Source organism: Phaenicophaeus curvirostris, chromosome 7 (assembly GCF_032191515.1).
Source record: "Phaenicophaeus curvirostris isolate KB17595 chromosome 7, BPBGC_Pcur_1.0, whole genome shotgun sequence".
NCBI classification, from domain to species: Eukaryota; Metazoa; Chordata; class Aves; order Cuculiformes; family Cuculidae; genus Phaenicophaeus; species Phaenicophaeus curvirostris.
In genome coordinates, this window is record NC_091398.1 from 20659063 (window position 1) to 20684358 (window position 25296).

General features: G+C 40.6%; 1 protein-coding gene across 1 annotated transcript; it reads right to left on the bottom strand.

The window, feature by feature from the left end:
* Window positions 1-23462: 23462 nt before the first annotated feature.
* On the bottom strand, window positions 23463-24770 carry SP5 (Sp5 transcription factor). Its single transcript, XM_069861796.1, has 2 exons — window positions 24708-24770; window positions 23463-24525 (listed from the first exon to the last, which is right to left on the bottom strand). The coding sequence occupies exons 1-2, from the start codon at window positions 24756-24758 to the stop codon at window positions 23467-23469; spliced, it is 1110 nt and encodes a 369-aa protein (XP_069717897.1). The 5' UTR covers window positions 24759-24770; the 3' UTR covers window positions 23463-23466.
* Between the last annotated feature and the right edge of the window lie 526 nt (window positions 24771-25296).

Consider the following 25296-nt stretch of genomic DNA (forward strand, 5'->3'; position numbering starts at 1 on the left):
GCAGTCCTGAAAAGCATCATGAAAAGCCTTCAACACTTTGAGCTGAAGAGGTAAAAATCCTCTTACTATACTTTGTATATTCAGTTTTAGTTACTCAAAATAACCTCTATCATAATTGGAGTCACTAGGTTGATCCTCCCTACAGGTTCCTAATTTTGATTAGCCAGACTGAATTAGTTTCTGTAAAATTCCAGAGGCCTTCAGAGATCCTCCATATTAGTCCATTTGTCTTTGCTCATCCTTTCTCTCCAGCTCCTCAGTAACAGTATGTGAGTGTCTCCTAGTCTCACTTATGGACACTGTACAAAGATAACAAAAAAATAGCTACGGCAATCATTCAGACTTCAGAGCACCTTAAGCACTCCCCACTCCCAGAGCGCCACTTTATGGATATTTGAAATTTACCTCATTTTTTTCATGAGCATGGGCCTGTGAGAGCAGATCATATGCCCATTGTGAAGGCAATTTAAACAAACACACACCCACCGACAATTATTCTTCTCTTTCACTTTGCAGTAATTCCCTTACAAGAAACATGAAGAAGAAGAATACAATGGCAATGACAGGGACTCCAGGAATGACCTGAGATGCCACTGAGATACAGAGACACTGTACTTTGTACCAAGATGAAGTACTGGAGAACTACAAAGGCACCTCTGCAACAGGAAGATCTCTTCAAGTAAAATAAATTATCTAAAAATCTGTGGTTTCATGTAATTTATGCTGCTAAGGTTAAACAGAGAAAATGGACACTGTAAAGCTAGGCCATATTTGACAAGTATTTGATCTTCTTTGTCATATTTACCCAAACAGACCTGCATCAGGAATTACTAGAACAAAAATAATGTAAACAATAATTAGCTGAAAGCAATAAGAAACCAATGGAATATGCATCTATTCTGATATAGGCACAACTATCTAAGCCTGAGAATATTAACCAGTTATCTCTCCAAGATTTATAGACTTAGATAGTCTCATCATTACTTGAGTATTTATCTTTCACATGAAAAAGAATACATAAAGTACAAGAACATTTCGACACATTACTGGTAGAGACTTTTTTCTTACACTGAGGTAAAAGCAAAATATACCGTTAAAATTTTAGCATGAAATTTCTACTATACATTCTTAAATATTAATAACAGGCCTTAGAATTTCTTTAGTGAAAAGCAATATTAAACTTTAATATACTCATGTGTTTAACAAATTATGTTTACTGTATCTTTTCTTCTGACTATCCCAGTACAGCATACTAGTGTTTGGTTTTCATTATTTGACTTTACTGAATGTGATTACACTTAGTCCAATTCTCCATCCTCATATAACTTCAGGTTTTGTACAGTAAAATTCTTACTATTTTAAACAAATAAACTGTAAATACAGTAAGAGTTGGGTACAAACCTTACCTGCAATAGCACAACTTAATCAAAGTATTTTTTCATCATTTTAAAGCAAGAAAGTTGCACTGTCAAGTTAGATGCGTGTGTTTTTACAGGCATGCCTGTCAATTTATATCCAAGGTTTTAAAAAATTTAACTGATTATCTATTTCTTTCAGCATTGTAACACAGTTCACTTAGTCTTCACCATGTGGACACCAACTGATTTGAGGTAATACATATGGCAGACATCCCACATAGATGTTTGCATTAAAAATGGCAGAAGATATTAGCACAAAATGTAAACCATCTTGAGTTTATATATCCGATCTATTCTTGAGATACTCTGCTTAAAGGGAATTTGACTCAAGAGCATATTTGAATAATTTTAAAGTATTAATGCCAGTCCAGAAAAATTGGCACATTTATAAAGTAGAAAGAATGACTCTCAGTCTGAGATTTTTCCACGTTTATTTTCAAAAGCATGAATATGAATTTACGTAGGTCTTGAGCAAATTGTTCCCGCTTATAAAAATCTCCAAATTAAAAAACAAGCAACAGGAACTAAATGATGTAGACACTCAAATGTATATTAGCAATGCAGGAACCACAACCTCAAAGAGGTTGACTATTTTCATTCCTTTCAACTTAAGTGAGAAGGGAGGTGCTCCACTTCTCTCTGAAAAGCAGCTGGCTTACTTATCTTTTTTTCCATTTCTAGAAGTAAACTTCTGCTCTTTCTACAGTCCTGCTGTGGCCAGAGAAACAGCTGAGTATCTGCAGTAAATCTACTCAAGAGTTTCAATCCTACAAACTCTTTATGCAGACAAACTCACCAGGAGTGTGAATTCAGACTTCCCCAAATGAGTATCAGTATTTCACGCCACAGTGACAGCTAGCATTGCTACTGTAGTTCATGCCATCTCACTCTAGAGCTTCTATAAATGTTAGCAATAAATGAACACTAAATTGGTGCAAGTGCAATCTTATCAGTTATGTAGATTTTCTGATCAATTTTACAACTGGCATTTATTCAACAGTACTTTAAGGTTTATCTCCAAATCTGGACAAGAGACTTTCACTGAAGCTATACGTTTTTACAAAGAACTCAGGTAAGGATTTTCCATCAAAATATTCTTAACAGCTATTTATGCCAAAGCTATAAAAACCACAACAATTTTCATCAAGCAGTGGTTTTAAAGCAGCATTTCCATCTCTTGAAACTACATCAACATTTTGCAGAATAGAGAATTTCATATAATCATGCTGGAAGGTTCAAGATGCGTGAAGGAACGTAGCAAGTCTAATATTCCTAAAATACTATGTTTTGCTCAAGTGACAATCTATATCATGGTTTCCACATGACTTGTTGTTCCAGTGGGAACATTGCTTCTGCATATGTCAAGTTTGCATGTGTCATCAAGTTTCAGAACAAGGCAATTTTTGCAGGTATAAGTTTGAAAACACTACAAGGTCTACAAAAATTCTAAGATCTGATATTAATGTGTTAATAAAGATTACTGAACTTCTGTAAGAAAAATGATTAAACGGTATACTTCAACATGCCTGTTGGATAATCAAAATCATCAACTGAAATATTGTAGTATTGCCTAATTAATTTTCCTCAGAACTTCCTTAATTTTCTTCATCATTGCTATATGAACAGCTAGTGCTTTTTGTGTTGCTATTGCTGCTATCATCACTTGTTTATTCATCAACTTCACTCTCCCCACTGGCAAGTTTCCATACTACTTCTGCCATAAAAATATACAAGTTTGCTCATTGCACTGCATTTTTATATTAAAAAGAAATTTTTTAAAAAAAAGCAAATAGGGCAATTAGTTTAATGTATTTTCAACTAAATAATTAAATACTGATTAATCCTTTCCTGCAAGTGAAGAAACCCCTCTAACGATTCTGTGGCAGACTGTAGAGTTAAAACTATGAAGCCAGCTTGCATCCTGAAATGTGCTGTGATCACTTTGCACTTGGAATTGACTCAAAATAGCTCTAAAACCAGCACAGCTGGTCACCAGAAAAATCGGTCTTTTATGGGAGAATGCTCAGATGAATTAAGCCACTGTTAAAACTTCTTTGTTCCCGTGTCCTGTAGCTACACAGCAGCAAGAGAACGGAGGATCCACCCCCCTCTTCCCATCACCCGCCTCAGGTATCTTTCTACCCTAACTGATACAGGACTAGAAACTCTTGATCACAAATAAGTGGAGTAAGCTAAAGTTAATAAGTGAGAGAAGAAAATGTGCATCTAAACCAGGTTTGCAAGCATCCAAAAATGGATTAAACTGATTTCTTTAATTCTTTCCTTCTCACGTAACAGAATTCAAAGGGACTTCTTGAAGTTAACATCCTTTAGCCTAATTCACATTCAATAACAGATGTGGCTTACATTTTTGCACGATTCAACTGCCTTGATCACAGGTAACATCTCAGAGCATCATTAGATGTCTTTTTGTGAATCTCTCTGGGCTAGTTTAAAAACTGATTTGCTTGACTAATTTTTACATATTCTCTGCTGGAAGATTCCTACCTAAGAACTCAAAAATGTTTCTTGACTACCTCACAAAGTTATCAATATAATCAGAATTTTAGACTCTCCAGCTTCAGAAACTACAAACTTTATTTTGGAGCGACTATCTGTAGTGCGTCTGCTATCAGGTGTCAGTTCCACGCCAGTCTAGCCAGAGGGCATCCACCATGTATTTATTGAACTCTGTAACACACTGTTAAAAGCCAAATGTTTTCTTTTTGTTACTACATAAAAAGGCTATTCTCTACAGAGCTATATTCAGAAGATAACAACTAAAATCACAGTTCCCATAGCCCGAGGTATGTTTACAGGCAAATGCTTTACAGAGATAAGCTCTCATCCCATGGGTGAAGCTTTTTTTTCATAAAGCCAGACAAAACCAGGTGCCAAGACAGCATGTTCAGACCTGAAGGGAAAAAATTCTTTTGCACAACTAAGCTGCAGAACTAGAAGTTGCTTCTAACACCTACTACAAATCAACCCATCAAAAGGTCTCAGTTGAACAGTCACACCACAAACCACAGACAACATCAAGTAAACACGAATTACACCTGTATTTTCTTATATCATCTGGGAAAGAATGCTGCTGAATTCTTATTTTTTTTTACACAAATGCCCCAAATGTACATTGAAAGAAATTTTCCAGTAATGGAGTAAAAAAATAAAAAAAAAGAAAGAACCAAGCACATAAACATGAGAAATATTAAAAATTGTATCATTATTCACCAAACTAATCTCTAATGATGTTTTACAGCCACAGTGAAATAAAATACTGATCTGTGATAACCTTATACTGAATGTTAATTCTCTACAGAAAAATGGGTTTATTGAAAAATGAACAGATGTGAAAATGAAGGACACAATAGTTCTAGGCATAATATTACACATTAGTAACTTACTCTTGAAGATGAAAATTCTTCATTTATAAGGTAACAGAAAAGAACAGTCATTCAGCATGCTACCTTTCTCCTTTCCACAAAGGAAAAGATACTTTATCTCACACTCTAACAAGCTTTCCATTATCTAATCTTTTTGAGGAGTACGATGAGTAATGATTATTTTTCTTTGCAATTAATTTCAAGGCAATTCAAGTCAAAACTGGGTTCACTGAGGAAAAAACTATTTTACAGTATCTCCAAATTTTAAATATGTTTATTTTAAAGTGATGTCCAGCAGACAAAACCATGCAGCTCAGACCTTGTTTTCTCTGGCTGCCCGAGATACTGTTTTTCACCTCTCTGTTAGTGATCACTCTAGGCAGTGGTAGATCACGCTGACTGCAGGTGCCTCAAGCTGTGCCACCAGCCTCTTTGGGACATCTACTGTGCATCAGAAAGACAAGCCAGGATAGAAAATACATAGGTCCTCTCACATCTTGCTAACCTGCAGTTTAAGACTGTGATTATTAACAGGCAAGGGTTGATGTTGGAACAGGCTACAGAGGTTGGTGTGGTAAGATTTCTTGCTGAGCATTTCCTCCCAATGGGCATTAGACACCTCCTGCTGCCAGCCTTCCCACTGACCAACCATTAAAAGAACTGGATTCTATCTAGATTTTTCAGAGGATTTAACACCGATTAAAAAACCTTCCCGGTAATATTACACAGCACTTACTATTCAAAAGTACATAAAAAGTCAAAATCAGTCCTATCTTTCAACAGGTATTTTAGAGATTTGTTTTGCAGGGGAGACACTATTGCTTACTACTTGTGGTCCAAATCCTAAACTGCATAAAAATCAGTGATTTTCCACACAGAGAAAACAAAATAGATTATCCTCCAAAATTACGATAGTCCAATAAAAATACAGTGTTTTTCAGCTGTTGCTGAACAAAGCTAGTGAGCTTCTAGTCTGTACCATGGCACAAAAAGGCTGTGAGCTGAACGTGAGTTGCAAGAGAAGGTTCTTTTGCATATTTATTTTTCACTTATCTATAATCTGTAACACAGAAAGCTCCCACACAATAAGTACTCAGCTGGGGTCAACAGCATCTTTCTGTTCTTTGATACATATTAACGATGGTAACAATGGAAATCACATTTATGGACTCTGCATCTCTCAGCAGTCCCACTTGCTTTCCTGAACTGTTCTGTTTACAACTCAGACATTTGCCTCCCTTTTAAAATGATTTTTGTTTTTTTTTTTTGGTTTTTTTTTTTAAGGATGACACTGAAAACATATTTAAGCAATTGGAAGTGCTCCAAACAATGGGAGTATGAAGTAGTTATGTGAAGTGTCAGGGCCTGATCAACAGGCCTAAAACAATATAGGTGACCCATGGATGATTCCAATTGCGTTGCTATGTGTACTGTTTAACCTACAACTCCTCACATTGCTATTATCAGTGGAATCGTGCTGTGTCATTCTAGGTGCAGAGTGTGTGAGAAAGAGAGGCAGGAAACAGCTAGGGCCAGAGACTGTGTTTTTGGGGTGATGCAATGTGTTTATTCAACATTATAGAAGCTGGACCCTTTGCCGAGATGGTTGGAGACCTCACCTACAAGTGAGTGCACTACACAGGACTTTCCAATTGTCACGCTCTCCAAAAAAAAAAAAGGATTTCCCCAGTGACTCTGGATCTGGATGATGATAATGGATCAACTGGTGATGTATCTTTCTTAATTACTTTATGCATTCTCTTGTCATAATGATTAGACACACTGCCTTGAAACTTGTTACTGTTAACTTGTTGATCATTACTAATAATTTGTTACCTTTCTTGTTGTTATAAGTTGAGTAAAACTTGATTTCACAGAGTATTCGGGAATTTGGGCTTCTATGCTTATCACAATTTGTGCTTAGCAACCTTGGGGTAAAACATTACCTTAAAGCATGGGGAAAACTTATTTTTGCTTATTGAACCTTCAAATCCCCTCAATTATTTGTCATTGGAGGTCTTATAAACAAATCAGTGTTATCAGTATCTTCCACAAACACCAAATCACCAATAGCATGATCAAGTATTTATGTTGTTAGTTATAAGAGTGGAAACAGTACTCCAAGAAATAAACTCAGAGACAGAAGATGCAAATGTTCATGATACAGCTACAAAACTCACAGAGTATTTTTCTAGTATTCCACAAGGTTTCCCTTCATTATTCAATTTCAAACCAATAATTTTTAAATCCTGTTCTAATAGTATAGGGACCTGACAGAAACAAGTCTTTTTAAACAGAGTTTAATAACCATCTTCAGAGTTTCTGCATGATGGTGGCCACTTCAGAAACATGTACTACTTCCAAATGACACACATAAGCATTTGAAATGCCATTCATGGCCACGTGAGGTATTGTCTGAGTAGTTATCAGTCTCGTTCAGTGCCACGTGCAGCCCCAAGCACAGCTGGGAGCTGCTGCTACCTTTGCCTACATGAGAGAGAAAACAGCAGCATTGGAGGTTTGCCTTCTCCTGGACATGTTCCTGGCACTGCTTTGTTACATGTTTAGTATCTTTAATGTGGTACCTGTACAAACTCAAGCTTCGGCACCTTCGAGCAGTGAAAGGTAGCAGGTCTGATAAATCTAAACGCAGCGGTCATTACGTGTCACGTTAGTAAACCGCACATTTTGTTTCACATTGCACTACAAGCAAACTCTGTTTTTTAATTCCAGAACATTCTCATCTAGGGCAAGTATTCTTTTTGAGACAGCCCACCTGGAAAGCCATACAAATGTAATAAGCAATAGTAGGTCTATAGTCCTAAGGGATACGTAAAATCCTTGACCGAGTAAACAATTTTAAACTTCAGCAGAAGTACAGAGGTAATGCAATAACTACTTAATAGTGGCATGTGTTAACCTAGTTAACATTACAGTCAAATAATCTTCCTGTACCTGAGTGGAATGATAAAGAATAACTTAATTTTCTTCTACCTGTCTAGAGCTAATGTTCCTAGCACGTATGTACACAAAATTATGTGAGACTATTTCTTTGCAGAAAGAAAAGGCTTCCATTGAAGATGTGGCAGAAAGTCACACTTCTGATCAGCATTACACCAGAATAAATCTAGATGCTTGCCCCTGGAGCCCTCAGCATTACCCCAGAATAAATCTAGATGCTTGCCCCTGGAGCCCTCAGCATTACCCCGAGTTTACATTTGCACAAATAAGTTGCCAATCTGGCAACTCAGGATGAGTTTACAAATACAACCTACAAATGCAAAATAAACTTTTTTTAAAGTCACAGATCAAGAAGGTGAAAAATACAAAGTTTCCAGATTATCTGAAGCAAGACAACACATACTTACATTGAAGAGATATTTAGGTTAGATATCAGGAAAATAATCCATGCAACTTCATTATGAGGGTAGTCAAACATTGGAATAGACTGCTCAGAGAGGCTGTGAAATTTCCAGCCTTGGAGGTACTTGCTTCTTCACTAGATGAAGCCTGAGCAACATAATTATGCCCTGCACTAAGTAGGGCATTGGACCAGATGACCTCCAAAGGTCTCTTGCAATATGTATTATTCCACGATTTGCACACCTCTTTTCAAGAATTCAAAAATCTGAGTTAGCATTTGTTATACATACAAGTTTGGTGCAGAAATTCTAGAAATTTCCATACTGAAATTACCTTTACGCTGCTTCTCCAGGGGAGGTGCAGAATTGTGTCCTGGAACATAATTCTGATGCATAGAAATAACAGAGTATTGTGAATTCAAGACCAGAAGTATTAAAAAAACATAAGAACAGGTTTATTTTATATGCTCATAGCTTTATCCTATCATTATAAAAACTTCAGCTTCAGTGCTTAAGGTTTTTAAAATTGTGAAAGTGATACAGGATAGAAGCCTGCACATTAATGCCCTTGATAAAGTTTCTGTTGATATCAGAGTAAAGAGTTAGCCCTGGAAAAATATTTCACAATATTTTTTTCAATTTTTTTTTCTAATTGTAATGAATTTTGTCTAATTTGTTTTAACTTGTAATGTATTTACATATTCTATACAAACCAATAAATACTAGATTTAGCTATATGTTTATCTGTAGTAATAACAGAAGTATTTTAAAACCCAAATTACAAGAACATTGAGATGTTGATTTATTATTATGTAGCTTACACAATACTAAGAATATTTTTTTAATTTGATCTAGATAACAATGTTGCCAAGTGAACCACAGGTTAAAGAGTTCATTCATATATTTCCAGTCTCACAAAATTAATTGGGTGACAAATGATTATGTTATTGAGCTCTAATTGCTTAAAAAAGCGTGTAATTGATCAGCTGCAAAACCAAAGACATCTTGCCATGGTACTGCTTGAATTGATTCAATAGCCACTCTGAAAAGCAAATACAAACCAGCTGTTTCACATTTTTGGTTCACTGGATGCAAATCTTATTCCTCGACTCTAAGATTTCTGTAACTTCAAGCTAGATGATAATCTTTTCAAATGTTCCACTTCAAATATGTGCTACTGAATTTCTAAGCCCCATGCTTACTTAGATTTTCCTGTTTAAGTAACATGTATTTTAAAGCAAGTATAATTTAAAAAGTTAGCTATTGTTAAGTAATTCAATTTTTGGTCCTGAAATATTTAAATTTTCATTTTGTCTGATTGTTTGCTCCCAAAATAGAAACAATAACTTTAAAAAGCATTAATTTTGTATTTGTTATGTGGTAGTACTAAATTCCTGAAGCAGTGAAAATTTTCAGCAATTTCAACACGAATCTACACAAAAATATAAACTGAATCTTTGGCATCATATAATCTGCTGCATGAATAGTCACAGCAGTAGAATTAAAAACATCCTTCAACAGAATATCTATATAAGAAATGAAACTAACCTATTGCCATAAAGAAGTGTATACATAAGTTCTGGAGTAAGCTGATGCTTACTTTCATGGTCTCTGTCCTTATAAAAAAAAATTGTACTTAACAGAAAATTAAAGACAAAAATATAAAAACATTTTTCAAAACCATGCATTTTTTCATTTTTTTATAGTAGAGTTTCAGAATTTGTCCAAATAGAGATGTAGCATTAAAACAAATTAACACTTTTTTTTTTTTTTAATCTTGGGGCTGAATGTCTTTACTTACCTTCAGTTACTGAAGAAATCAATTCATATTGACTTAACATAGAACTCGAAAAAAGTAAATATACAACAAAGAAAAAAAAACCAGCCAGAACTTTCCCAGGGTTTTCTAGAAGCTCTTGAGGTGGGCTTCTTCCCTGGGTTCTCCATCTCAGCAAAGCATTCACACAGGCTCATGCTTTACCTGATTATATAAACAATCACAATTTGTTCTTATGCCCTATTGAGACCACTGAAACTTAAATGAGTGCTTAAATGAATTTCTCTGTGGATTCCTTAGTAAGCAAACCATATGAATGCTGTCATTACACTCTTTGGCATTTATGAGATGCTAGAAATTGTAATTTCCAATGGCCTTGATTTTCCACTGTTAGCAAACCTTCATCAATACAGGCTGATTATGTAGTACCAGAGCAATACTGAAGAAACAAAGATTTAAAAAAATGTGTCTCAGGTATACTCTTTGTCATTAGAGAAACAAAAAATTAAGTTTCTGTGTTCCTTCCACGTATCTTACTCGAGAATCATCTGAAGATCTTATTTGCTTCATCTTATCAAAATCACATTTGAGCTGACAGCAGTGATTTCACACCTTGCATAAGACAGGTAACCTTGGCCCATCACTTGGATAACATCAGTTTAAAACTTACCTGGGAGAGAACAGACAGTAAACAGCCCCTGCTGATCCACTGAGCTCTGGCTGCCATTCAAGGAGAGCAAGTGGGAACAAGACGGCTCTAGAAACAGAATAAAACTGTAGGCCATGCAGTTCCTCTTCTTCTGTCTGGCAGATACCTAACCAAGTAACTAGGGAGGACTGTTTGACAGTAGGAAGGGCTGTTTAGCTTTTTATGACTGTAAAATGGTGAACTTCTTCAGCATGAGGAGCAATGGTAGGATCTAGAGTTGTACAGCAGAGACACCCAGAAATCACTGTTAATTCAAAATGAAAAAGATTTATTGCACTTTCACAATTACCTGACCTAAAAAAAGCCTCCAGCAGCTACAAAAACCTAGCTTTTTCCTCAGCTGTAACAACAGCATCACTTACATAATTACATAAAATCAAAATACAGAATTTGAACGTAAAAGTTTGAACGATAATTTATGAAAAAAACCTTTAAATTGGACACATCACAAAAATTATGCCAAGTGCAGTAAGTACCTATTTAACCTACTCTGCCCTTCAGAATGTGCACTTTTTATTATAACTCTAATTTGGTCCACTGGGTGGATTGCTCCTCTTTTATCCCCTAGGCTTGATCAAATCAGTGCAATAGAAGAACTGCTGATGCATGAAATGATAGGTCAATGTAACCTTGTCATGGAGTAATACCTCTGCAAATCACAGCAAACAAATAAAACAATTCATTTTGTATGCTCTAGGTATTAGGCATAAATGACTCAAACCTAAAGCAGGAACATTTTTACTTCAAATATAATCTATTGATGGATACTACTAAATGAAATAACTTCTTAACATACAATAAGGGGAAAAATATTTACAAATACATGGTGGTTGTAGTGACCGCTACCAAATCTCCTTGACCCACCAGATCAGTATAACTGATTTCTTCTTATGGCCTTTATACAGTAAAGGCTTTCTAAAAACTTTCAGCATTAAGGTGTGTCTTTATTTTCCTTGCCTTGTCCATTACAGATATCTCTAGAGTAAATACATCTAAAGAGCAGGCAAAGAACCATTACCAGAGTTTTTTACATGTAAGGGTTCTTTTTTTTTTTTCATTTTTAATTAGTTTACGACAATAAAGGTAGCACTACCTTGTTAAAGTTTCCATGTACTTAGAAAGATATTTGTCTGAGGTGATTCATGATCAAATAAGAAAACACTTTGTGAGACAAGTGTAAAGGTAGTAAAAAACTGAACTACCACCCCGGCAGTTGCATGCTAAGACATCATCCTTTAGGGTATGCTAGAAATATTAATGGGTGATTTTATTTTTAAGCTCATAAGACAATACCTCTGGACTGATCACTTCTGGCATTGCAAAAACTTGAAAAACAAAATAAAACATGGAGAAATAATTTTTAAACAAGTTTGGTGACCATACCCGCTATAGAATCTAGCAGAGTTATCTGAAGGCTCCTATAAACAGAATCCACCGGTTTTCCTTTAATCTTAGGCTGAAAGGACCTATGACACAGTAACCATATGTCAAATAAAATATTAAGAACATTCAACAAAAGGATCTGCTGCATCTCTGGATCAAAATTTAAGCTATTTGGTGCTCAGTGTTTAGGATACATGCATTTTCCTACAACATGCAGATCAGAAGTTGAGAAGCTCAATAACAAAAAGCAGAATTCCTCAATACGCAGTAGCTGTGGATCCTTGAAAGCAATAAAGTCTCTGCTCTCCATGTGATCGCTGGCATTTATAAACGTCTTCCCCTTGCCACTATCTCACTTTGAAGCAGCCAAAGCAAGCTGTATTTTGTTGCTGGGTTTTGGCCTCTCCTCACAGAAGGCACACAGCTGTCAGGGAAGCATGATACTTTAAGTTTGAATTCCATTGAAGGGCCAGACCCTCCTCCCTTAAAAGCCAGAGAAAGTTTCCTTCTGATTTAATTAGGAGCAGAAAGTGGTCTTGAATAGCAAGTTTCTTCAGTATTGTGTGTATTTCAATGGAGTAAAGTGACAGGCAAAACCCGTGCTACCACCTGAGGAAGTGGCTGAAACTCAGACATCTCATCAACACCCCCGACAGGATCCTGCTTACCCTTCTTACAACAGACGGGAAAGGCCGCTGAAATAACCACAGAGGCATAGGACAGGTAATTAGCAGATTTCCCTATGGGTGCCTGTAACTATATCTATACTTATGAGCTACTCTGCATACTACAAATCCTCTCTGCCTGCATCAAACACTGACAGCAACGTAAGCATGTGCTTAGCCTGGTGCCGCAGATTTGAACATTTCCTTTGCATCGAAGCCCAGAGCCCCAAGCGTGGGCAGCATCACTGCACAGCTGCCACTCTTACCCTTGTCTCATTCCCACCTGTTGTTATTTTTTGTACTCTGGAAGCTGATGAGACCCAGTCATCCCTCAGGTATGTTATTTTTCAGCAGCTGCGTGTGTGATTCCGCAGGTTTAAGGGACATCCAGGGAAAACAGAAGTAGGTATAAAGCCATCATGCTCTTTCTTTTCAGAAAAACTATAATCCAGCTACACAAACAACTATTGAAAGATGTTGTGGACCCACAAAGCGTAAATCCAGTCATAAAGGGATGAGATAAATCTGTGATGGATTGGCTTACCTGTGACTATTAAACACAACAAATGGAATGCGATTCCAGCTCAGGAAGTTTCTGAAGCACTGTTCCCCAGAAGCTGAGAGGCTGTGCCAAGGGGAATATCTGTTTTATACATGCCTTGTTTTTAATCCACTTTTCTTAAGCATCTGTTACTGGAAAACAGGCTGTAGGTTAAACAGACCTTTGGTCTGGCTCGTGATAGTTATGCATCTCAATTACGTTCACCATTTCCCCTGAGAAAAGCATTTCAAGCTTCTCCATTCCTGATTACCAAAGGAAAGCACATGTAGCAGGGACTCTTTCTGCATTCTGTGACTCTCTAATGATTATTTGGTTGGCTCCCAGGGCATGTGCAGTTCTGCAGCTTCCTGAAGGTCTTACACACACATGGCCCTGAAGGCACTGAAATGATTTTGAACGGCTACAGCTGGGATACTGTTAGGTCTTTCCCAAGAGCACTACAATGGAGCGGGTAAAATACCGTGACCCCAGAGGCATGAATCAGAGCCCTCATAATTACTTAGACAGTGCTGCATGTTGGTTGTAGAGGTGTTAATAAAAACCAAATCACCAAGGCCTGAGAATTGAAGATAGCAAGGTGTGAGTCTAGCTACACTGTTCTGTTGCCACAAAAGCTTATAGTACTGGCTGTATCAGCTCACGTGCCACTTATTCCTGGGCAGATCTTTAAGGCCGACCCAATAATTTGGTAAACATTTTCAGCTGAAGCATTGCTTATTGCAGTCTAGTCTGAAGTGATTTTCTAATGACTTATTTTAAATGAAAATAAGTGTGACAAAAGTAAAAATGTGAGAAAAGTGTTACTTTACACACACAAATGTTAGAATTTATTTGTAGAATTCAGATTGAAAAAATCCTTGATATTAATCATAATTAATAGAGCTCTAGCTGCATCTCACATTAATAGGCATTAGTGATATATTCAGATTACCTGGAGAGGATTAATAGAGGATTGACTTACTGATCAGTAATTAAAAAAAGTCACACCTTTCTAAAAACAAGTACTCCTTGTGTCAGCTGAGCTGCTGAAGGCAAATATTTTCTTTCTAAAAGTTCTGATCTTGATACTGGATTGTAACCTGTGTGTAAGGAATTTCTATACAGTGAAAAAAAGAAAACAGAAATTCAGGTCATCCATTTAGTTTGTCTCTGACTGATGTAAGACTACAGCTTAACCAACGAGAAGGACATCTCCTGCGGGCGAGAAATCAGATGAGACTGTTTCATGCTTTTGATTTACCTTTTTGAATAAATGATGATAGATAAAAGTGATACCATTTTTAAAAAGTGCTGTGGAATCAGCAGCAAGTCAAGAGGTTTGGTTGCTTTGATTAAGGTTTTGCACGTGGCATTGAGATGGTAGGAACTCAGTAATTTCTGCAGCAAGATTTCATGAGAGAGACTGCTCTTACTGCTTTTGAGATCAAGAGCAACACATGCAGGACATGCTAAGGATAGTATATCACACAGTCTACTAGTTTTAAGGGGGTGAGGCACGCCTGTAATTGGAGGTTTTCTTGGTTGGATCATTTATCTTATTCTATGTCATAAAACGCGCTTTGTTGTACACTATGTTTTCCTCTTAGGCCTTTTAAATAGGAAGGATTGTATTCTAAACTGAAGCAAATAATTAACACATAATTGGCATATGTTCCATTGATACAGGCTTTAGTGGTCTAGCCATGGGAGCAGGATGAGGACTGCAGCAGCCCTAGAATACTGTGCCCAGAAGGAATTATAGAGAGAGGAGCAACTCTTTACTCAGAAGCAATGGAAAAGAGTGGCAGTTCCCTTGAAGTGTAAAATTCCTTTTTTTTTCAGCGTACCCAATCAGCTCAGGGTAAAAAGAGGCATGTCTCAGAGTATCCCACCTGCTCCAGAGCGGCTCATGTCACTGTAGGGCACCCAAGTACTGCAGCTGTTTCTGGACCTTGTGCAGAGAAGGCAAATTCCATGTGCTCATACCCCACGCTGGCCCACAGATCTGCACAAAAACCACAGGGAATCTGAGCCTACATCATCATTCTAATTGTTTTTACCAACATCTAAGTTTTTCATCTTTGATAGTGTGCGTATAATAATTAGGAGCTGGTTCTCAAGTGTATTGAAAAGCAACCGAACAAACCAAATAATTGTATAATTCTAATACATCATTCTGAGTATTCAAAATATCTAATTGCTGTAGCTTATTAAAAATGGGCCTAAACTTGCCCTCCTCCTTCCCTTTCTTGAACATGCTAAGAGGCAAAGGTTCTAACATCTATATGAGAATCCAGATCTGAGTGTTACAGCTGATAGCTGACACCTATTTTAAACTAAGTCTAGGATGAAGAATGCATATAATAAAAAGACAAATGAGATTCTAATGTACTTAGGCACTGTATAAAGAATTATTTTAATGTAACATACTATTCAGCTTTACTGGCTGTATAATATTTAATGTTTCTTACTTAGCTGATTAAAACTGTGGTTCTAATGAGAAAAATAATTGAATGGTAAAACTAGAAGGTAATTCCCACATTTAAACCTCCGTGATTTCAGTACTCTCTAATCACTGTACTTAGCTTAGGAAACTTTCTTCATGTGTACCGAGGTATTTCAAAATGGAGTGATTATATCCAATGATTTGTTTTTTTAGGGGCAGGGGAGAGAGCAAACTTCCTGACAGCAACACAACAGCTGCATCCTGGACCAGCCTATAAGGAACTTCGAGGCTGTACCACAAACTCTTATGAGTTGTGTGGGAAAACTGGGAGGGGGTGGGGGGATGGAGGGTGAATCAGCTAAAGGCTTGTAAAAATTCTTTGCTCTTGTGTCGCTTCTCTGTGTTTAGAGGGCAGAGAAAGGACCAGGACTCTTTCTTAGTGTTAGTATTTGTGAGCATAAGCAAATGTGGCCCGTGACAAGGAAAGGTTCCCTAGCCATTTTCTCTTCTCTTTCACCCTCCTGATTGATAGAAGACTAATGATCTTCAGCTCCATGAACCCTTTTTCTCCTTTTGGGAAAAACTTTTATGAGCTCTTCTTCGAATGAGAAAAAAAAAAAATCCCACTTCCCTGTAGACAGCCAGGGTGTGCTAAGCATGTTTAGTGTTGTCATTCTTTGTATAGCAAAGATCCCATTGGGGTAGCAAAGTCACAGTTCCACTGTTCATGTACATTAACTGAGCTGCTCTGGCCAGTTTAAAATAGTGTTACAGAGAACATACTTCCCCTAACATGATTGCTCACGGTTCTGGTCTCTCTTAACTTAACTATTCAAGCACCCAATACAGCCTTGATTACAGTACTTTGCAAGCAGCTCCTCAGCATCATTATACAATTTATTCAAGCATTTTATTAAGAAGCTCAGACATAGCCTTAGGTCCTATGTAGGCACATAAGAAGATTTGGTTAACATTTTGGAAAATGTAGAAGTGTAATCTTTCCCTGCTTAAAACTATTTCTTTCAGAGCAAATTAGCAGAAAGAAGTCAGTGGAGCCACACTGCTGAAGGATCAGGTAATGCTGAGAAGAACAGGACTCCTGTCTTGGGCTACTAAGGTGAACGAGTGATGTTTTATAACATGCAAAGTAAGCAGATGTCAAGTGTTTGGCTCTTCTTCGCAAGGCTCAGCAAAAGCGAAGCAATAGCACTGTTCCTGGTCAGAAGGAAAACAAATAATTTAGATGTGAAGGGAAGAAGTGAAGCTGTTTCCACACCCCTTTGGGATTAACATATGGTATTGGAGAATACCTGACATTCTCAGGCTGAGTTCTTTCCTGTCTAACCTTTAATGAGTGAGTAGCATGCATTTTCCTTTCTCTTCTTCACATGTGCATCCTAGGCTTGTGGAGAGCTGTCTAAAATAAGGGGGAATGCGGCAGTGTAGCTGACATCTCCTTTCCACCCAGATGAGAGATCTGCACGTGGAGATCACAGGCATGCCATCTGATCCTGAATAAAGCATGTGGGATATGACCCACATTAGAGCCTGTTTTAAAAGTGTGCCCTGTGATGGCTGTTTTGAGTTAAATAGGAAAATGAAAAATGTTTTTGAGTAGTATATAGGTTAATACTGGAACTTTGTTTAGATGGCTCAGTGTTGCTATAAGAACCAGGACTTACAGATAATACGGATATATTGTTTCTGCAGCTAACCCCACCTTTTAAAAGTACAAAAACATCGGCACACACTATTGTTTACGATTAAGCTGATGATGTGGATGTTTGTAGACATAATCTTCAACTTGTGAAAAATATCACGTATTATCACATTCAACTATTATTTTTCATTTCAAAATAAGTACCCCCCCCCAAAAAAAAGTGTTTTTCTTATTTTTCATTTTCCCCTTGTGGTTCTTCATTCATCCATGCTAAATTCTACAGTGATGTAACACTCAGTTCAAGACATCTCAGTCACTGTCATGGTAAAAGTCTATGATTCAGTGCCAACAGGAAATTACAAATGTAAAAAAAATATTGCCTATTATGATGGGACAGGTTGACTGGACAGGCAAATGATGATGTTGCCTGAAGTGAGTTACCTGCTCAGCACTGAAACCAATGGCAAACAAAAGCCAGTGACCGATACTCTAGAACAGGAGGATTAAGATGAGCTAGGTAGAGGTTCCTGCCTTAAGGCAGAGGTTATATTATATTGTTAGGCTAGAGAGAGCAATTAAATCTACAGCATAGAAAGTCTGTGCTCGAGTACAAGGTAAAGTAGTCGTCTGCCACGTGCTACAGCAAGACCAATTGTGCCAGCCACGGGGAAATAAAAACCATAACCCTTGACTGGATACGTGCACCAGCAGGAGGCTCTGCTGTAAGTGCAGCAAGTCAGACCAGACAGCACTTTTGCTGCTACAGTTTCTTTTCCGCTTTGAAGGGGGAGAGGCAAAATCCAAGAGAGGAAGGGTTGCTACAGCGATGCAGACATGCAAATGGCTTCTAGCATACAATATTCCTACACTGGCAAACTGTCCCTTGCTTAGGCAGAGTGAAAAGGGGATTGGATAACAAACTGGATTATTTTTTCTTTGGTATTTCAATTAGATGAAAGGAAATTATATCCATAGTACCACTAAAGGAGAAATCCGTAAGGGGGAAGATTTAGATCAGATATTAGGAAGAAATTCTTCATGACGAAGGCGGTGAGGCACTGGCACAGGCTGCCCAGGAAGGCTGTGGATGTCCCATCCCTGGAGACGTTCAAGGCCAGGTTGGATGGGGCCTTGGGCAGCCTGATGTAGTGGGAGGTGTCCCTGCCAACGGCAGGGGGGTGGAACTGGATGATCTTTAAGGTCTCTTCCAACTCAAACCACCCTATGATTCTGTGATTCTATAGAGCGGTCCTGTACAAGCCTCTGCACCATGAAAGAGTTCAGTGAGCAGTGACTCTGTTCACACCTCAGTACAAACTCACCACTTCAAGAGTGCCTGGCCGCTGACTCCAGTAGCTCACAGCAAGGGATGCCCAGCACAGCCACCTGCAGAGGAGACGGCCCTCGGCTGGGTATCTGCAACCTCTCTTGGTGAGCATACAGGATTTGTACACGGCCTCAGGCCAGGGTCTCGTTAACACGGCTAAGCAGTGATGTCCTCGCCAGGCCTGGGTCAGGGAGGTGCTGGGATTCTGCGTGTGCTCAAGTGAACAGTCACAGTCACAAGGTCATGGGTTTGGTTTTTTTTGTTTTCATTATCCATAACAAAATATCTATATGATTTCAAGTCACCTGGAAGTAAAAATTAACAGGGACTAAAACTCAAAAGACCCTTTGAATTGCATACACTTCTGACAGTTTTTCTTTGATCAAGGCTATTCACTCCATCTGCCAGGGCCTTGGAGCCTTCTCGGTGATGCTGCAGATTAACACTTACCTGACAACTGTGAGTCTTGCTGGTTTGTGAGCACTTTCCCATCATTGGTAGCTAGGATACCGTTTAAATGCAAAGTTACTAAAGACACCTGCTAGGCAGTCCCTTTGGAGGAGAGCTGTGCTGCCAAGCTCAGGAGTGTCAAAGACCTCGGGAGCCCGTTTGGTAAGTATTTTTATAAAGTATGGCAGGAAAACCTAAAAGGTGTCTGAGCTGACTTCGTGTGCCAGAGCGGCAGACCCCACAGCTTTACCAGAAGATTCACAAGAATCTCAGGAAAAGTGTAAAATAATCGGAGAAACTATGAAATAGAAAATAAAGATTCTATAGATTATAGCAAACCATAAGATCTGATAATAAGCTGGGCATTACACTTTCGTTACTTACCACTTAGTACAGGGATGAGATCGCGAGACCTATGAAATGTTACAAGGCTCATTTGAAAGTGCCTAGATAATTGTACAACTGCTTGCACGGAGATATAGATTTACCCTATTTATGAACTTTTAAATTGTCTGCTAAAATCCTATAACGCCACTGAACAGTAAAGTGTCTCTGTAGTCTAACACTTCCAAGACATCAGCATTTTATATTCCCTATTTCTCCAGTATTCAAGACTAATATCAGAGTTGAGAATTTTAGTACTGAAACAGATAAGTTGTACTTTCTTTAAAACTTAATGCAATCTCTCAAAAGCTGCAAAAAAAGATTAAATCTTTCTTTCATAGTTTTCATCTACGATTTAGCATGGGAGCAAGAATTACATGGTGATAGTTTTAGGAAGGATGTCTCCCAATATAGTTTAAAAAAAAACTATCCTACTTCTTCTGTAATAGCAGTTGAGGAGGTATGACACGTAACTTTATAAAGTTGTTGTATTATTGCAGTGAGAATCTGGCTAGTCAGGACCAAAAAGTGAATCCTGTAAACTTCTCCCAGGTGAAAGTCTTATTCAAATCAATATAAAACTTTATTATGGAAAACCCCCAAATCTGGATGGCACGATTTGGCCCTTAACTAAAACTAATGTGATTAAACAACATGTTAAATAAAACTATTTGAAGAACAATGTTGAGGGTTTTATATATTCTCTACTTAAAAGTTTGCCCAAGTGTGAAAGTCACTTTCCAATACGGGAAACATGCCAAATCTCAAGTTCTTAAACCATTTCCTGATTTTTTGGTAGAAATTAATTAATTTGAATTAACTACAAGATGAAATAGTTCATATGATGTTGTCTATTACATCAATGACATTTAAGACTTAAAATTCAGAAATGAGTTGACCTTGAACAGCATATGTACTCAAATTGTATAATTAAAAAGAATATTAATCATTTAATTTTATAAAATGAACAGCTGTTCTACTTGATTGGAAACAGCTAAATGTGTAAAACGTATTTTGTGAATGCAAAATTAAAAGTTAATTTTATTATAGAATGTAATTTGCCAACTAGAAATAAATTCTTGAGATGTAAGCAATATATTTTTGTAACGCTTTACCCATACATCAGAAAGGTCACATGTATATTTAAATGCCATATTACTATAAAAGTTCAACGATTTCAATTGAAAAGCTATCATATGATTTTGCTATTTAGAGATGAATATGAAACAGCTATGATGGATATGCCCTCTTTTTCCAATGAACTATTTAAAAGCTCTAGACAGAAATATTTAATTAAATATTTTCTATATCCTAAACTGTTACTTACTTTCTGTCATAGATCCTGAATTTTCTGCCTTTATTTTTCCCCTGTTTTCACAGATCAAGGTTTTCATTAGCATTTGACATTGTGGGTTTTCACTTAAATGCGTCTCTCTCTCATGACAGGTATTAACTAATTTTGACTGTAAATTTTTTTCACCTATGCACTTTCATGCTTTTAATGTAGTCGTTACACAGGTGTTATACAAGGTACACATGCCTTTTTTTCTTTTTTTCAAACCAGATAACCATCACCCCCTCAGCATGGTGCTGGCACTGCCCAGGCTATGGTCTTTTGCTTGAAACTTTAATTATTTTCAGTCTTAAACTTAAGTGAGTGGTAAAACTTTCAGCATTTCAGTACAAGTTGTGTCTTGAGGAGTAAGAGCTCAAAATAATCTGGCTAGACCAGGCAACATAGATGATGGCTAAATTCAGTGTGTTCCCCAGCTCAAGAAAAACCTTTCCATAATGGTCCAGCTTGGAAATCCAAGTCTATGAGTATCAGATGGTTTCCTGCTATTTACATCTGCTCTAATAGGAATTCAGGCTAAACTTTTGCCAGAAACCATCTAATACATCAGTTCAGCTCATGTTAATACTTCATCTTGATCTTGGCACTTACCTGGCAGTGAAAGGACACTGCTGTGTGACAACACCCCAGTACATTATTCTGCCCTCTAAGTGGACCTTTCCTACCCTGGGATACTGTAATTTCCACTCTAGTGCTACCAACAAAAGCACTTTCCACTACTCTCTGTTGTGGGTAGGTCCGATCTGCACACAGAACTGGAAAACTATTTGGTGAAACAAACTCTCTTTGGAAGCAGTCCTGAATTCCGTAACACTACATTCTTAGTGTAACTTAATATCAAAGAAAGGAAGCAGGTTGCCACTGTATGCCATGAAACGTTTTAAAAAGCAGAAACACTATGTTATTCCTGACGACACGTTTAAATCATATGTCAGTAGTAAATAAGGATGTGCTTTTGTCTCAAAGACTTTTTGACTAATCAATTCTGGATCAAGTCCATCAGTTATTTCCTCCACCGCTGTCACTCATTCTGTAATGCTAAAGGTATCTTTCACTTAATACCCTCCAACATTATGCTTCTAGAGCCTATATTTTTGGCAAAAGAACGCTAACCAATGAAGCAAAACCTATTTCTCGCAAGCCTTTCTGTAACAGGGCAGGTTATAAAAGATTCTTCAGCAGTAAAGATGATAACTGCTTGGTTATTAATTTAATAAGTGGACCCTAAGAATATGGTGTAGAAAATTAATTCAGAATCATAAAAATTAAAATATTGTTAAGGAGCTGTACCACGGTAACTGTCCATTAAGTTCTCATTATTTCAGATGTGAGGGTTCTGGTGGTATTGTCTCATCTCATTATTTCCTGGGAGAACAGATTTTCTGCAGTATTCGACAAACATACCAGCACATCGGTTTTACATGTTCTGTCAATTACAAGCAGTTATCGAGCTGCTGCTTTTCTTGATTCAGAAGTCCATGGCAAAGCATATCTCTGTCATCACAGTTGTGATGGAGCTTGTTTGACAGCTGCCACCAGAGGAACCCGTCTGAGGCTGAATGGTTCCAGATTGGTCCCCGTGAAGTTTTGACAGCACTTCGTATTCGGCTGTCTCTTTATGCAACAAGAAAATAAAGCTGACTTTGTAAAAAGTTAAGGAGCAAACAACACATCCTGTATGTTAAAATGCAAAATTTAGCAAATCACTAATCAGGTTACTCATTTGATTGTTCTACACAAATTTCAGTCGAAGAAGGAAAGAGGGAACTGGCCACACTGAGAAGGGTCATTACTTTAAAAGAAATTTCCCAAAACAAACTTGTACTTACGTGATGCCCAATGAGACACTAGGAACCGTACAGGCTTCCACTGTCTACCGAGCACTTTGAAACAGTTTAGGGCCAAGTATCTCGCCCCGCGCAGTAGGGTGACTGCCGTTTTATCACACCGAGGGGATAACAAGCCTCTTGCCCTCGGATCCTGCTCTGTTAGGCAGAGTTTGCACCCAGACAGCACGTTGTGGTTGTGCTGCCACAGGCCCCACGGTGGCTCCTCCGCAAGAAGGGGCATCGCTGACCTCGACTGCTGCCCAGCTCCGCTCCAGCGCGTATCCCAGCCCGACCCGCGCGCTCGCTCCCAGCACCGGCACCGGGCGCTTCTCTTTCTCTCACGGCTTCGTGCGCAGGAAACGAATGTCAATAATTAAAAAACCCGAACCCAAACAACCCCAGCGGGCCAGGCCGCGCCAGCCCGAGGAAGGTTGGGGCTCTCGAGGCGTTTACCCCGAGCAGCCCCCGGGGCCCCGCGCTGAGCTCCCGGAGCGGCCGGAGGGCCCCGCGGGGACCGAACGGAACCGAGTCGGCGGGACCTTCCCCGCGTCACCCCAGAGTTCAACGCGTTTATTTCACGCTGCGGGCGCTTTACAGAAACATCTCATGCCGGAGCCCCGCACGGGGCCGAGAAACACGGGTACGGGAAGGGAACCATTAAATAACCTGTACAGAAAGCCGCGGTCCTTTCCCCGGGGAGCCCCGGGCGCCCCTCGAGCCCCGCCCCGCCGGGTCCCGCTCGCCCCCCGGGGCCGGTCCCGGTGCCGCCCGGCGGTCACGGGTCGCGGGGCTCCTCCCGCTTGACGCCGTCCGCCGCCGCCTTCAGCTTCTTGTTCTGGTGGGTCTTGACGTGCTTGGCCAGGTGGTCGCTGCGCATGAAGCGCTTCCCGCACTCGGGGCAGACGAAGCGCTTCTCGCCCGTGTGAGTCCGCAGGTGCCGCTGCAGCTCGTCGGAGCGGGTGAAGCTCTTGCCGCAGAAGAGCCAGTTGCAGACGAAGGGCCGCTCGCCCGTGTGCCAGCGCAGGTGCGCCTTCAGGTGCGAGGTCTTGCCGTACACCTTGCCGCAGCCGGGGACGTGGCAGACGTGCTGCTTCTTCTTGCCCGGCTCCGCCTCGGGGGCGCTGCCCGCGGCCGCCTGGCAGTTGGGGCAGCGGCAGCGGCGGCACCTCCTGGCCGTGGCCGCCAGGGGAGACTTGGTGTGCAGCAGGGCGGCGATCTGCGTCTGGTACTGCGCCAGGTCCGAGCGCCCCAGCACGAGCCCCCGCGGCAGCGCCGCCGGGAAGCGGTGCCCGCAGGCCGGGCCGCCCGCCGCGGGGACGCTCCACCAGGGCACGTCCTCGGGCGGCGGGTTGGGCGAGAGCTGCCGGCAGGGCTGCGCGGGCGGCGGCGGCGGCAGCAGGTTGGAGTAGCCGGGCGGCAGCGCGGCCTGCGCGGCGTACGGGACGTAGGCGGCGGGGGGCGGGCAGCCCGAGGGCAGGGCGGCCACGGGGGAGGGCAGCATCTTCACCGGGGAGAACTCGTACGGGTAGGAGGGGTCGGCGGGGGGCGTGAGGGGCAGTTCGTGCGCGCCCCCGAAGGGCGGCTGCAGGTGGTTCTTCTGCGGGGTCAGCCCCAGGCTGGGGTGCGGCGGCGGCAGCGCCCCCGGGGAGTGCGCCGGCATCTCGCCGCTCCACGGGTGGAAGATCCTGGACGGGGATCCCAGCGTCGGGTCGTAGGAGACCTGCAGGAACTCCGAGGGCGCGGCGCCGGGCTGTCCGATGCGGCTGCAGGTGGCGGCCAGCAGAGCCAGCGGCGAGCGCTTGGCCGGGTCCGGGGAGGCGCTGGGGGTGCGATCCTGCGCGGGAGGCAGAGAGGGACGTGGGGCGCGGACGGCGCGTTACCGGCCGCCCCCGCGGGGAGCTCCCGCGCCCCCACCCCCCCCCCACCCCGACCCGCCCCGCTAGACCCGCCCGCCGCCCCCCGAGCCGCGGAGCCGAGCGGGCCGAGCCGCGGGGCCCCGGACGGCGCGGCACTGACCTGCAGGAACGCCTGGAGGGAGTCGTTGCGGAGCACGGCCACCGCGGCCATGGCTACTGCGGGCCGGGGCGCGGCCGGGGCATGGAGGCGCCGCGGGGACGACGAGGAGCTGCCCGGGTCCCTTCTCGCCCGTCTCCGTCCCGCCGATCTCGCCGCCTCGGTGCCCGTCCCGCCCCCCCCCCCCCCCGCGCCGCGATCTCCGCGGACTGTCTGACTGCACCAGGATCACCTCCAAGAATTTGATAAGGACTTTGCTGGGCCGCCAGCCAGTCAGAGGGAAGATTTATGGCTTTGAAGTTTGCCGCTACCCAATCATCAAAGAATAGCGGCTCTTTCAGAAGCGAAAGCAAATCCTTTGAATCCACAAAGCTCCTATGGTGTGTTTGTTGGTCTGGATAAAAGAACTGATTATTTGGGGGGATGGGAAGGGAGGAGATAAAGGCGGGACAATTAATGAAGTAATCACTATGTGGGAAATGTATATACACAAATAATTGGATTTTCTTGATCAAAGGACCCCTTACCGCCTGGAGACCCTCGCACTGGATGTGCAAGACACTGGATCCCCCCTCCGTTTTTTTTTTTTTTT

Coding starts and splice junctions, on each gene's coding strand:
- SP5 (XM_069861796.1), bottom strand. CDS start 24,758: ATGGCCGCGGTGGCCGTGCTCCGCAACGACTCCCTCCAGGCGTTCCTG. Junction 24,526..24,707: donor CCCTCCAGGCGTTCCTGCAG/GTCAGTGCCGCG, acceptor CCTCCCGCGCAG/GATCGCACCCCCAGCGCCTC.